The sequence below is a fragment of the Notamacropus eugenii genome, chromosome 1, assembly GCF_028372415.1.
Source record: "Notamacropus eugenii isolate mMacEug1 chromosome 1, mMacEug1.pri_v2, whole genome shotgun sequence".
Classification (NCBI taxonomy): Eukaryota; Metazoa; Chordata; class Mammalia; order Diprotodontia; family Macropodidae; genus Notamacropus; species Notamacropus eugenii.
Genome location: NC_092872.1, coordinates 607,627,116 through 607,642,789, shown reverse-complemented (window position 1 = coordinate 607,642,789; position 15,674 = coordinate 607,627,116). Strand labels below are relative to the sequence as shown.

The 15,674-nt window shown below is 39.5% G+C and overlaps 1 protein-coding gene across 2 annotated transcripts in view; it reads left to right on the top strand.

Moving 5' to 3' along the window:
* Window positions 1–15,674, top strand: part of LOC140520680 (serine/threonine-protein kinase 35-like) — a 68,894-nt gene that overhangs the window by 29,842 nt on the left and 23,378 nt on the right. For both annotated transcript variants that reach the window (XM_072634795.1, XM_072634796.1), the window contains 2 exons: window positions 796–1,012; window positions 3,514–3,766. In XM_072634795.1, the coding sequence (XP_072490896.1) occupies window positions 796–1,012; window positions 3,514–3,755 (459 nt within the window). In that variant the 3' untranslated portion in view covers window positions 3,756–3,766. The remainder of the gene's footprint in view (window positions 1–795; window positions 1,013–3,513; window positions 3,767–15,674) is intronic.

Here is a 15,674-nt window from a genome sequence, read left to right as displayed (position 1 = left end):
AAGTAAGTTTAAAAGATATTCTTAAGAACAGTAACATTCTTTATATAACTTCAAGAAACAGGTGATAAATTTATACTGTTGATAAATTTCTAATTGTTGATAGATAGGTGTGGCACAGTGGATAGAATACCAGATTTGAAGTCAGGAAGACTCCTCTGCCTGAGTTCAAATCTGGCCCCAGACACTTACTAGCTGTGTGAGCCTGGATAAGTCACTTAACTCTGTTTGCCTCAGTTTTCTTATCTGTAAAATGAGCTAGAGAAGGGAGTAGCAAGTCGCTTCAGTATCTTTGTCAAGAAAACCCTCGTTGGGGTCACAAAGAATTGGACAGGACTGGAAAAAAAAGACTCGATAAATTTCTACACTGGAAACACTTTCATATTTAATTATGAATAAACAGCATCTCCTTTGTCCTGGGGCTACAGAATGAAGGGAGAAGGCAGTTTTAAAGAAGAGTACAATTTTAATCAAAGGGAGAATAGAGGTGGGGGTATTGAGACAGCAGAATTTCCAAGTGGATCATAAAAAGAGATTTTGCCCATATTTCCCCTTTCCTTAAGAATCTAGGCCAGTTATGCAAAAGGGGGCCAAGGAGAGAGGGGCATCCTTCATGGAGATCTATCTTGTAAGGTATCAATCAGTTATATAATTCCCAATTAATTTGCTGGAAATCCAGGTCCAAATCATTAAAGTCTTCACTATTCACTTGGTAGCCAAAAGGGCCTATTTCAGTGGAACTGGATATTTTCATACTTGATCTAATTAGCTACCCTCACTCTGATTTTTTTTTTTTAGGTAACGGATTTTGGCCTGAGTAAAGTATGCCAAGGGAGAGTGAATATCAATCAGCATCGGTTTTCTTCTGCCTGTGGTTCAGATTTCTACATGGCTCCTGAAGTGTGGGAAGGCAGCTACACAGCCAAAGCGGACATCTTTGCCCTTGGGATAATTTTCTGGGCCATGATTGAGAGGATTACTTTCAGAGAGGCAGATTCTGAGAAGGAGTTGCTTGGTGAGTTGCCTTCCAGACATGAATCTGATACTGTTCTTTTAACGCAGCCTAAAATTGTATTAGCTTTTTTGGACTGCTGCATGTCCTTGCTAACTGCTATCGATCTTACAATCCACTAAAATCCTTCCTAAGGAAACTTCTCCTGGCAGCGTCAGTCTATGGTGATGTTTTTCTCTCTGAAATACACAGTACTTATCGCTGTCTTTGCCATTCACTTGACACTCAAAGTGGACAATTTTAGGCACTTTATCTTTTTATGGGGCAGTTAGGTGGTGCAGTAGATAGAATTGCAGGCTTGGAGTCAGGAAGACCATCTTCCTGAGTTCAAATGTGATCTCAGACACTTACTAGCAGTATGATCCTGGGCAAGTCACTTTACCCTGTTTATCTCAGTTCTTCATCTGTAGAACGAGCTGGAGAAAAAAATGACAAATCACTCTAGTATCTGCCTAGAAAACCCCAAATATGGGGTCATAAAGAGTAGGACATAAAATAAAAAAGAGTAGGATGAGACTGAACAATAACAGTCTTTTTATATGTATTTTTATCTCAGCAAGTAGATTGTAAATTACTAAGTGTAGGGATTGTCCTGTCCTGGATTGTACTAGTCTGAATTTAATAATTTATCTTCCCCTAGACTGTCTTGCATAAAACCCAAGAGCGGTCTACTATTTGTATTATTTTTCTGAATGTTTTTTTTCTTTTCAAAGACATACCATTTGAGGAATACAGTGGAGAACCTAGGGTCACCTCCATGCCTTGATGAGCTGGCCAAGTGAGATTTTAACGGGGGGGGGGGGTGGTAATAGCTGATGCTTATCAGTCAAATAAAAAAAGCCTGTTTGAACTTAACACTACTTTAAAAATAAATAAAATGTTCACTAATTACATTTTTAAAGGAGAAAATGAGAACATCTCAGGGAAAAAACCCAAGAGAAAGGTGCTGATGATAAAACCTAAGTGTTTTAATTTAAGTTTATCTTTGGTTCAAGAATCAGAGTAATGGAATTTGAACTATTTACTTTCAAAAGTATTATTATAAACGTAATAACATTCAACAAAAACAATCAAATAAACATAAAATTCTACATAAAGCCATTAGCAGTTAACAGAGTAAAACCAAATTAATAAAAGTGACAAATGGGCAAATATATACTTTTGTTCTATGTCGCCTTCCAGGTTTGTCAAAGCTATTAACTTTGCTTTGAAATCACTAAATTTGAGAGGATGGATGTGGAGAGCATTCAATTTTGACTTCAAAAGGAGGTCCAGATCAGTCTTAACAAAGAAGCTCGTGTTTATAAGTAGCATGCATGTTGACTTGTTTTAAGAAGCATATGATTTAACATATGTTAATTAACTACTGTACATCCAGCTCTGTACTAGGAGCTAGGGGAGCTGTGAAGAAGAAACACAATCCCTGCCTTCAGTGGGTTTACAGTCTAACTCTAAAGCAATTTGGCTGAACAGGCTATCCTTGCCTTGTTTCTCTAATGGAGCTAGCTACTGTTTTAGTCAGTTTCAGCAAGCTGATGAATTTTGATGTGGGCCTGTAATTTAATCAGTATAGGGAACTCCTCTTGGAACAAACTCCCTTTACCAGTGAAGACTGGTAACTACTGTGCATTTCCCAATCTTAGAAAATTGCCTGAGTTGTTGCTGGGAGTTTGACCTGCCTTGGCCCACACGGCTAGGGGGTTTCAAAAGTAGGACTTGAACCTAGCTCTTCCTGACTCTTCCTCTTTATTCACTTACTCATATCTCATCTCCAGTGAATACATTAAAACATTATGGGAACAAAGATATCTTTACATCTTTCATGTTTTTCTGAAGAAAAGTTGTACAGTGAGTTGAAGAATGTATTGCTTTTATTTTTATTAAAAAATGTGTCTGGCACTTTCTGAGTTGTGACTGGCTCCATTATATAAATACAGTTTACCTGGGTCAAATAGCACGTTGTGGATTCTTAACCAATTTTTCAACTGTTAAAAATCAGGCATTCTTGCAAGATACTTGCTAGTATTGTTGGTACTGGGGGAACATTTTCTAAACTGTTACTTCTATTTTCATATATCTTCGTGGCTTTTGATGTGGTGAGTGAAGCTTGTCATATCCTTGATGTCCTAATCTGGATTTTGTCATAGTTATCCTGTGTCATAATTAAATTATCTATTGACTTGTATTTAGTGGTGGATTAAAGACACTGTATCGCAATGTAACAATCCATATTATACTTTTGGAGATCAGTTTTTGGTGTACTCTTGACTAACTTTGGCCATTTGGTCAAATTAGGAAGATGCACTATTTAAGTCTTGTTGTCTTTATTTGATTTTCTTTTAATCTCCAATGCAATTCAGTTTCTCAGCATCTGGTTTTAGACTCTGTTGTCACCTTTAAGGTTTGTGTATTGCCATTTCTATTTTTCTAATGCATATAGGATCTTTGAATTATTAAGAAACATCCCTTTTTTTTTTCTTTCCTGCCTGTCACCTTGTTTTCAGGAACTTACATATGCCAAGGGAAGGACATAATCCCAATTGGGGAGGCAATGCTAGAAAACCCAAGCATGGAGCTGCATATTCCCTTGAAAAAAAAGAGATCCATCCCAAATGATCTCTGTAGACTTCTCCATGACATGTTGGCTTTTAACCCCAAAGAACGACTAGATGCCTTCCAGCTCGAAAGTCGTATTAAGCAGATTTCCTATGGGGAAAAGACCCAGTGTTCCAGCTCTTCAAAGTAAAATATATTCAGGTTGGTATATTTTAAGCCCTTATATGTGTTTGACAATTAGGAGAAAAGGGTGAGGGAAGTATAGCACAAAATACACTGGATTTGTAGTTAAAGGACATGGATTTGAATCTTGGCTTTGGTACTTATTGTGCAACCTTGGGTAAGTCAGTTAACATCTGTGGACCCTACTTTCCTCATCTGTAACGTAAGTGAGATGGATTACATGATTTCCAAGGTCCCTTCCAGTTGCAATTTTAATGATTATAACTTCTGGGCTATATGGTTCTCTCAATAATAGATTGGGTTCTGTTGGAAGATCTCAAACTATTATTTGACTATCTGCTAGATATATCTACCTCACTCTCCTGTGGGCACCTCAAACTCAACATGTTCAAAAATAGAACTCATGCTGTGCTCCCTTCTGTTAACAAACCCCCAAAGACCAAAGCCTACTATTCCTCCAAACTTCCTTGTGTGTGCTATTCAAGTTTGCAGCTTTCGAGTCATTCATAACTCTTTGCTCACCATCTTTAGTCACCTGCCAAGTCTTGTAAATTTTACTGCCACTTCTCTTGCATCTATGTTCTTTCCACCAACATGGCCATCACTTCAGGCAAGACCTTCACTTCTCTCCTGGACATCACTTCTACCTCCTCTGTAACAGCCTCTTAATTGATTTCCCTATTGTTTATCTCTCTCCCCCCACCCCCCGCCTTAATTTCCACACCAAATAATATTCTTTTAAAGTGTAGGTCTAACCATGTTTCACTGTTACCCAAGAAGCTCCAGTGATGCTCTGTTACTTCTAGTATGAAATATAAACTTCTTATCTTGTATTTAAAGATCTTTATCACCTGTTTCTAGTCTAGTCTTATTTCTAGACTTATATTATTTTCCTTTACACACTCTACATTCCTGTCAAACCCACCTATTTACTACTCCCCAGACCTGGTGTTTTTTTCTTGCTCTTCCACAAAGGGCTTTGTCCATGTTGGACCACATGCCTCTAATACACTCCCTTCCCAGTCTGCCCCTTAAAAACTTAATCTTCCTTTATGGCTCAACTCAGGTACTTTTTCCATAGGAAGTTTTTCTTGATCCTTTTAGTTATCAGGGTTCTTTCGCACCTTAAATTTTCTTGTCTTTACTTATCTATGTACATATCATATTCCCTAGCAGAATATACTACCCGAATTTAATTCAGTAAATTCAATAAATGCCTATTATATGTAAGATGCTGTGGCAGTTTCTGAGGATACAAAGACAAAAATAAAATACTGCCTACCTTCAAGGAGCTTACATTCTTCTAAAGGTTACAATATATGTATACCAGTGAATTAAAATAAGGTTTGTAGAGGGAGAAAGTACTAACAAGTGGGGAGATCAGGAAAGGCCTCCTGTAGGAGTACTTGAGATTTGAAGGAAGACAGAGATTATAAGAAGTAGAAGTGAGGAAGGGGTACATTCTAGATTTGTACAAAGGCGCATAAGGTAGGAGTTGGAATGACATATACAAGCAACAGCTGGCAGACTAGATTGAATCTATGTGAAGTATGAAGACTAGGAAGATAGGTGAAAGGTTTAAAATGCTAGAATGAAGATTTTGTATTTTATTTTATTTCTTTTTTTTTGGTTCCTTTTTTTATTTATTTGTTTGTTTGTTTATTTTTTATTTATTTAACTTTTAACATTCATTTCTACAAAATTTTGGGTTCCAAATTTTCTCCCCATTTCTCCCCTCCCTCCACCCCAAAATGCCAAGCATTCTAATTGCCACTATCACCAATCTGCCCTCTTTTCTAACATCCCTCCCTTCCCTTATCTGCATCTTCTCTTTTGTCCTGTAGGGCAAGATAACTTTCTATACCCCATTGCCTGTATTTCTTATTTCCTAGTAGCAAGAACAGTACTCAACAGTTGTTCCCAAAACTTTGAGTTCCAACTTCTCTTCATTCCTCCCTCCCCACCCATTCCTTTTGGGAAGGCAAGCAATTCAATATAGGCCATATCTGTGTAATTTTGCAAATGACTTCCATGATAGTCATGTTGTGTAAGACTAACTATATTTCCCTCCATCCTATCCTGCCCCCCACTGCTTCTATTCTCTCTTTTGATCCTGTCTTTCCCCAAGAGTGTTGACTTCAAATTGCTCCCTCCTCCTGTTGCCCTCCCTTCCATCCTCCCCCCAAGCCTGCCTATCCCCTTCTCTCCCACTTTCCTGTATTGTAAGATAGTTTTTCATACCAAAATGAGTGTGCATTTTATTCCTTCCTTTAGTGGAATGTGATGAGAGTAAACTTCATGTTTTTCTCTTACCTCCCCTCTTTTTCCCTCCACTAAAAAGCCTGCCTCTTTTATGAGAGATAATTTGCCCCATTCCATTTCTCCTTTTCTCCTCCCAATATATTTCTCTCTCACCCCTTAATTTCACTTTTTTAAGATATGATCCCATCCTATTCCATTCACTCTGTGCTCTCTGTCTCTATGTGTGTGTGCATGTGCATGCGTGTGCATGCGTGTGTGTGTGTATGTAATCCCACCAATTACCCAGATACTGAAAAGTTTCAAGAGTTACAAATATTGTCTTTCCATATAGGAATGTAAACAGTTCAACTTTAGTAAAGTCCCTTATGACTTCTCTTTGCTGTTTACCTTTTCATGCTTCTCTTCATTCTTGTGTTTGAAAGTCAAATTTTCTTTTCAGCTCTGGTCTTTTCATCAAGAATGCTTGAAAGTCCTCTATTTCATTGAAAGACCATTTTTTCCCCTGAAGTATTATACTCAGTTTTGCTGGGTAGGTGATTCTTGGTTTTAGTCCTAGTTCCTTTGACTTCTGGAATATCATATTCCATATCCTTCAATCCCTTAGTGTAGAAGCTGCTAGATCCTGTGTTATCCTGATTGTATTTCCACAGTACTTGAATTGTTTCTTTCTAGCTGCTTGCGATATTTTCTCCTTGACCAGGGAACTCTGGAATTTGGCCACAATGTTCCTAGGAGTTTCTCTTTTTGGATCTCTTTCAGGCCATGAACAGTGGATTCCTTGAATACTTATTTTGCCTTCTGGTTCTAGAATCTCAGGGCAGTTTTCCTTGATAATTTCATGAAAGATGATGTCTAGGCTCTTTTTTTGATCATGGCTTTCAGGTAGTCCCATAATTTTTAAATTGTCTCTCCTGGATCTATTTTCCAGGTCAGTTGTTTTTCCAGTGAGATATTTCACATTATCTTCCATTTTTTCATTCTTTTGGTTTTGTTTTGTAATTTCTTGGTTTCTCATAAAGTCTTTAACCTCCATCTGTTCCATTCTAATTTTGAGAGAACTATTTTCTTCAGTGAACTTTTGGACCTCCTTTTCCATTTGGCTAATTCTGCTTTTGAAAGCATTCTTCTCCTCATTGGCTTTTTGAACCTCTTTTGCCAATTGAGTTAGCCTATTTTTCAAGGTGTTACTTTCTTCAGCATTTTTTTGGGTCTCCTTTAGCAAAGTGATGACCTGCTTTTCATGCTTTTCTTGCATCTCTCTCATTTGTCTTCCCAGTTTTTCCTCCACCTCTCTAACTTGATTTTCAAAATCCTTTTTGAGCTCTTCCATGGCCTGAGCCCATTGAATATTTATTTTGGATGTTTGAGATACAGAAGCCTTGAATTCTATGTCTTTCCCTGATGTAAGCATTGTTCTTCCTCATCAGAAAGGATGGAAGAAGATATCTGTTCACCAAGAAAGTAACCTTCTATGGTCTTATTTTTTTTCCCCCTTTTCTGGGCATTTTCCCAGCCAGTGACTAGACTTCTGAGTTTCCTTTGCACACCCACCTCCCCACCAGATCCACCCAGCTAGTGCTTGGGGGCTGAGATTCAGATGCTGCTTCCCAGCCTCAGGGCTTTGGGGGTGGGGCTGCTATTCAGTGTGAGATTACGTTTAGGTGCTCAGTTGGGGGCAGGGCACCACAGGAGGCGCAGTTCTCTCAGGGGGTTTATGTGGAGACCTTCTACAACGGATCCAGGCTCCTGCCTGCTTTGGGAGCCCCAGTCTGCTACTGCCTGCGCTGCTGCCTCCCAAGGGGGCCTGAGTTATGGGGACACCCTGCTCCCCTCTCGGCTGGCCAAAAAGACCCTCTCACTGATCTGTGTGTGGAGGGACCTGTGCAGCTGCTAGAGATTCTGTCCCTGAAGCCTGCTTGGATCTGCTCCTCTTGGTGCCACATGGCCAAGGCAGGGCTGGGCTCTGCTCCCGGTGTGGTGTGCGATGGACCTTTCGTGTCAGTTTTTCAGGTCTCTCTGTAACAGAAATCTCCTCCACTCCATTGTTCTATGGCTTCTGCTACTCTGGAATTTGTTGGGAGTTCTTCTTTACAGGTGTTTTATGGGCTGTGAGTTCGGAGCTAGCATATGTGTATCTTTCTACTCCACCATCTTGGCTCCTCCCCCTGTATTTTATTTTAAAGACAACAGGAAACTATGGAAGGTTTTTGATTAGAGGAGCAACATGGTGAGATCTTTGTTTTAGGAATATCCAGTTTGGGAGTTGTGCAAGAGATAGATTAGAGAACAGAAAAGATGGAAGCAAGGAGGCCGAATAGGAGGCACTGCAGTAGTCTAGTGGTAGAGGTGAAGATGACACTGAGAGAAGATTTGGATGCAGGAAATGTTGTGGTAGTAGGATTAACGAAATCTGGCAATTGATTGAAAATAGTGAGAGAAGGAAGAACCAAAATAGTGAATCTAAGTCAGAGGCTGTGAACCTGAATGAAGGGAAGATGGTGGTGAAAGAGAAAGGAAAATTTGGAGGAAGGATACATTTTGGGAAAAATACAAATTCTATTTTGAACATGCTGAGTTTGAGTTGCCCACAGAACTTCAGATGATGTTTAGCCCATAGCTGGTCATGTGGAAGTGGAGGTGAGTAAAGAGCCCAGGGATGGTTATATAGATTGGAGTGTCATAAACATAGAGATGATAATTGGACCTGTAGGATCTGATGAAATCAGCAAGAAAAAGGATGCAGGGACTGGTTTTAATTTTATCTTTCTGTCTCAATATCTTGATATATAGTAGGCTTCCAATAAATGAGTATTGAATTGAATTGATTTCCAAGTCAGTTTCTGCTGATAAGTTTCCCAACCCACTCTGAAGTTTGCCAAGATTCCCAATATTTCTGGAGGTGTTGTTGGTAGCCCTGCTTTCCCTGGGTACTTTATTTTCAATCCTCTAACTTGCCATAGTCAACCTTGAGTCTTTAGAGAAATTAAAAGAATTCTTCCATCCAGAAAGGCTGGGAATCATTGCACCTGAGTGTGAGTAGGTACAACTAGGGGCATGACTTTACTTGTATCATTAACTATTAGATTTAGAGACTCTTCTTATTTTACCTTGGGCCAAGTACTATGCCAGACATTTACTAAATGTGTTTTGTTGTTTATTTTGCTGAAGGAAGTTTCCCAGGAGCAGTCAGGTGGCACAGTGGATGGAACACCAGATCTGGAGTCAGGAAGACCTGAGTTTAAATCTGATCTCAAACACTTTGTACCTATGTGACCCTGGGCAAGTCACTTAACCCTATTTGCCTCAGTTTCCTCATCTGTATAATGAGCTGTAGAAGAGAATGGCAAACCACTTCTTTGCCAAGAAAACCCCAAATGGGGTGATGAAGAATTGGGCACAACTGAAAAAATGACTGAACAATAACAAGTATGTCCAGTGACAGGTGGTATTTTTGTCATCCAAGAACCTATCTGGCTAAGTTAGAAAAGACTTTTCACCAGGGTGATAAATTTTTGGCCATAGACCAAGGCCATCTACTAAGTCATAGAGAATGATCCTTCATAGAAGGGAGTACCCATGCCAATCAAATCATTTCTAGAGGTGATAAAGGATCTATACAAATCTTTACAGAACACCATAGCCAGTTCCATGTATAATCTGTTTGTGCAGTGCATTTATGCCTATTTTATAGGGGAAAACTTTACTATTTTAAGTCCTTCTACAGGTTTACAGTTGCATCTTTGCTTTTAGAACCCTTAGGTCATGACTAACTTTTATTGGTAATGAGTGTGCAGTGAATCACAGTGAAGCACATATTAAGTGCTTCCTGTGTGCTAAGGACTGTGTTAAGTGATGAAAATATAAACATAAGCAGAAAGACAGTTCTTGCTCTCAAGGAACTTGTATTCTGAAGTGGAAAGACAACACCTAAAAAGGGAGCTGGAAAGGGGTGTTGGAGGTGGAGATATTGGTACCTGGTGATGGGACAGGGCGGAGAAAAGCCTTTAGAGATGAGTCAGCCTTGCAGCTTGGAGAAGAATAAAGATGTGGCTGGCCTGGGCCTCCTCCTTACAATGGAGATCTGGGAGGAACCAGCCAGTCCGAGGGAGAGGACACGGGGGCTGAGGGTGCTTCCAACATGAAAAGTAATAATAATAGCCAACATTTTATGTAGTACTTACTATGTGCCAGGAACTTTGTTAAATGCTTTACAATTATTATCTCATTTGAGCATCACCACAACCTAGATGGATAGGTGGTATTATTATTTTCCAGTCAGGGAAACTGATTCAGACAGAAGTTAAATGATTTTCTTGGGGTCACACAGCTAGTAAGTGTCTGAGGCTCAATTTCTAATCATGTCTTCTTGACTCCAGCCCTGATATTCTACCTACTGCACTGCCTAGCTGCCAGTAGTCTAGAGATGGAATGAGCTTCTAGCCTTGAGGAGGTTTCTCAGGCATGGTGGAGAAAGTCTTGTGAGGATGAGTCAGCAGCATACTCTGGAGAGGAATAAGGACACAAAGGAACAGTTTCCAATCTTAACATTGTTCCTGTGGTGGTGAGGAAGCAGTCTGCTTAGAATGATAAGCTTTGTGATACAGTTTCCAGAAATGAATTGAGATGAAAAATGTAGTATCCTATACTAAAAATTCACCTCTCTCTAACCTCCCCCACTGTACCTCCTTTCATCTCCTTTACTCCTAGTTTCAATTTGAATCTCACTAAAAGTCTAAGACAGAGCTTTACAACCTGGTATGTGTGTTGGATGAATTCTTTCAATGGCTCACCAGCTTTCTCTTGGTGAGGGGGTGGAGGCAAGAGGAAGGATGTGAAGTGGGTGAGTTTGGAAAGAGGGGGGGTTGCCACACTGAAAATCAAATGAAATCCATGAAGATAGGAGAACCACATAACAAGAAGAAATTGACTGTATTCTTGAAATGGGAGCAGAATCTCAAGGAGAATCCCTTCAATTTCCAAATGATCAATATTCTTAAACCAAACTTTCTGATTTTCCTCTCAAGGAACAATTTTTTCCTTTTCCTCCCAAAGCTTACCTTTCTGTCATTACCTCTCAGCTTGCCCTTGTGAAGAGCAAACTTGAGTTCTGAGACCTTTGTAGAAAATGTGAATGGGTATGAGAGTCAAGGGTGTTTTCTCTAGATTGAGAGTTTCCTTTCCCTGAATCATAGGCTCTTAGAGTTAGAAAGGACCACAAATGACATCTACCATCATCCATACTTAAATAAGTCTCCTCTACATCCCTAATAAGTAGCTTCCATTTGAAGGCCCCTCTCCATCCTGAGGGGGCTTATTTGCATTTGGATGACTGACTGTTGGGAAGTATTTCCTTACATCAAGGTAAGAAATTTGTCTCTTGTATCTCCCTTCTGTTAAAACTACTTATGCTGTTTTAGCCCAGCAGAGCATTGCTTTTAATGAACCTTTACAAAGTACCTACTTTGTACCAGGAACTGTGATAAGAACTAGAGATACAAATTTAAAATGTGAGTGAGTCTCCTTTTCAAGAGTCTTGGTTACATTTTAATTGGAGGGCCCATCAATTAAGCATGTGCCTGTTATGTGCCAGACCATCTGTGTTAGGAAATGGGGATACAAAACCAGAGGTAAAACAGTCCTTGATCTCAAGGAGCTTATATTCTATGGACAGAGAAAACAGGCAAATACACAGATACGTATTTTAAAAACTACAAAGTACAGCCTGGAAAACTAAGAGGTTAAGAAAGTTATCCAGAATCACTCCGCCAATATGTGTCAAAGGCAGGGCTTAAGCCTGGGTCTTTCTGGGTTTTGAGCATAATGCTCTATACATTATGGCACATTGTCTTTAGAATCTTCTAAATGCCTGAAATATCTTGATATTTTGTGGACTTAGATACTCTTCACTAGAATCATACTGCAACTACAAGTTTTTATCCAAATAAAATTATTCTAAAAAATACAAACTACAGATAAGGGAGAAGATATGAGTTACTCTAGGCCTTAGGAAAGCATTTGTGTAGAAAATGCGCTTGAAGAAAACCAGAGATTTTAAGTAGGCAATGCATTACAGATTTGGAGGGCAGCAAGTACAAAGATATGGAGACAAGTAATGGAAGGTCATGTATGAGGAACAATAAGAAAAATGGTTGAACTGAATTGTAGAGTATTGGAAAGGGAATAATAAATAATAAGACTGATAAGGTAAATTGGGACAGTTGTAAAAAACTTTGAATGGCAAATAAAAAGATTTATATTTGATCCGAGTGGTGATTGGGAGCTACTGGAGTTTATTGAGTGACAGAGTAAGATGATCAGATCTCTGCTTTAGAAAAATCGCTCTGGGATACGGACAAGCAAGACATTTTTGAAATTAATGTGTTGGATTTATTATATATTTTTTAAGATTTAAATTTATTTATTTTTGGTTTGCAACATTCATTTCCACAAGATTTTGAGTTCAAAATTTTCTCCCCATCTTTCCCTGCCCCCCACCCTGGGATGGCATGCATTTTGATTACCCCTTTCCCCAGACTGCCCTCTCTTTTGTCATCCCTCCTTCTTATTCTCTTCCCCTTTACTTTCTTGAAGGGCAAGAGAGATTTCTATACCCCATTGCTTGTATATCTTATTTTCCAGTTGCCTGTAAAAACAATTTTTTAACATTTGTTTTTAAAACATTGAGTTCCAAATTCTCTCCCTTCTTCCCTCACCACCCACCCCCATTGAGAAGGCAAGCAATTCAATACAGGTTATACATGTGTAGTTATGCAAAAGACCTCCATAATATTCATGTTGTGAAGGACTTACTATATTTCCCTCTATCCTATCCCACTCCCTCCCAATTATTCTATTTTCTCCTTTGACCCTGTCCCTTTTCTAAAGTGTTTGCTTCTGACTAGCCCCTCACCCAATCTGCCCTCCCTTGTATGATTCTCCCCTCCTCTTATGCCCTTCTCCCCTACTTTCCTGTAGGGTAAGATACCCACTTGAGTGTGTATGTTATTTCCTTAAGCCAAATTCAATGAAAGTAAGGTTCATTCATTCCTTCTCACCTCCCACCTCTTCCCCTCCATTGTGAAACTTTTTTCTTGTCTCTTTTATGTGAGATGAGACCAGGCCAGGTCACCCAATCGTCTTTCACCCAGTCCCACAGAGTTTTCTCACTGACCTTTTTGGTGGGTTGAGAAGTCTGGAAACCGCCAGAGCTGCCAATGATCCAGTCCCCTGAGGCCTTATCCTTCCTGTCAACTTTCCAGGTTGTCGTGACCTGGAGATTTGTTTCACCCAGTCATTTTGTGAATTTTTGAGAGAGCTCAGGGAAATCCCTGTTTTTACCCTGCCATCTTGGCTCTGCCTCCTATTATGTACATTTTAAAAAGCAAGTTTTAGGTAATAAAGATTCATAGTTTTGTATACAACCCTCTTTTTTAGTTCTTTTATATGAAAAGGTTCATTTTGATGTTTGTCAAATTCAGAATACCAAAAAAGAAGAATTGTAAGTAAAATCCCTTTGGCAGCTATGTGAATAGATTATAATAGGGAGAGATTTGAAGCAGAGAGACCAAATAAGAGGCTATTACAGTAGTCCAGGAAGCAACAAGGTGACATAGTGGATAGAGTGCTAGGCCTGCTGGAGTCAGGAAGACTCTTCTTCTTGAGTTCAAATCTGGTCTCGGACACTTAATAGTTGTGTGACCCTGGACAAGTCACTTAATCCTAGTCACCTCACTTCCTCATCTGTTGTGTTGGTCCTTCATTCTCGAAGAGGACCATGACGTCAAGATGATGACATGACTTGTAGCTGACTTTGATTTGAGTGAGGGAGGACTGTGCAAGGTCATCAACCTCACTTTCTTCTCCTAAGCCATCTGGGTCCAGTGACCTGATATTCATCAGGATGACTGGAGATGGCCCAGGATGCAATGTGAGACCCTGGCCCTTTCAGGCTAATGTCTTATCACATTCTCACTTTGAGTGAGATACATTGATTCAATGAGTAGGCTTCTTTAAGTAGTTACTTAAAGGATGGCCCCTTTAATAAAAAAAAAAAAAATCAAACTGGGAGGGGAAGACCCTTGGTGTTCCTGGGTAAAAGAGAGACAATTACTATTTTGGATTAGTTCCACTTGCCTCCTCCCACCTCTTGGAAAGGCCAAGTGAGTTATATTCCCTCATGCCTTTTCTAGAGTCATCTAGAACCTATCAGGAAGGAAAGCTTGATCATCTGAGTGATAATTACTAGGGAAACCCGATCACTGAGATTAAATGAAGTCTTTAGGGAAGTGTTTGTAAACCACCAAACTGACACCAGGGGTCAGCATTCCAGGCAAGGACATTTCAAAAAAGAAAGAACAGCCATCTTCCTATCATGAATATAGACCAATTTCTCGACCTCCCCCATCACAGGTATCACTACTTCTACACCTATCCCTCCACCCCCATTCTTTCTCTCCCTCCATCTTTTCTTTCTCTAACTCTCGTCCAAGTTTGATAAAGCTATATATCTTCTTTCTGTCTGTCTTTCTTTCCTCCCTTCTTTCTTTACCTCTTTCTAGATTTCTTTCTTGATTTCTTTCCATATATTTCTTTCTTTCAAGATTTCTAGATTTTTTTCTATATCTCCGTCTGGATTTCTTTCTGGATCTTTCTAGATATCTCTCTAGACCACTTTTTAGATCCCTTTCTATATCTCTGTCTAGTCACTCCAGTATCTTTGCCAAGAAAACCCCAAATGGGGTCATGAAGAGTTGGACATAAGTGAAATGAATGAAGAACAACAAATAGCAGTCAAGACAAGAGGTGAAGAATGCCTGAAATAAGGTGAGGTTATGTGAATGGAAAGATGAGAACAGGTGAGAGATACTTGGTAGAGGTAGAAACAAGATCTGATAACTGGTTAGATGAATGGATTGAGTGAATGAGGAGTTGAAGATGACACTAAGGTTGAGAACCTGAGACTAGAAGGATCGAGGTGTCCCTGATATTATCAGGAAAGTTTGGAAAAGGGATGGGTTTACATGTCATCACATGTAGAACAGTGGTGGCCAGGGCAGGAACTTTTGGTCTAGGAATTCACAAGGATTGTTAGAGAAATTATAGGGCAATATGCCCTTTCTAGTAGCCATGATGGCATTGGTTTGATTATTGTTTCCAGCATAAGAGCAATAAGTAGAAGGGGAAAACATACGAGGTAGCAGAGAAAGTGGCAAGCTGCCCACAATGGATAGACTGTTGAGATGCATGGTCTCTACTTGGCTAGAAATATAGTGGATTGAGGTGATTTTTTTCATTAATTTCAGGACAGCTTTAGACAGAGAGTAAAATCTTAAAGGTGATTGGATTAACTTCCCAATAGGGATGAGAATAGGAGGAGTGTATGCGATTACTGTTCCTAGTTGTGCAGGTCATGTGGCAAGATACCTATGTTGGCACATCCTGGTCTCCTGATAGACACATGATAACACTTTAGTTACTCGCACAGTTATCATGTTCCCTCCTATGTCTTCTCTTTTCAAAGTTAAACATTCCTGACTCCTTCAGTTGGTCCTAGTATGGCACGGTTTCCAGTCTTCTCACCATCTTGCTTGTATTATGCTTTCTAAAATGTGGTCTTTAGACCTAAATTTGATGATCTAGCTATGATATGAACAAGGCAGAGTGC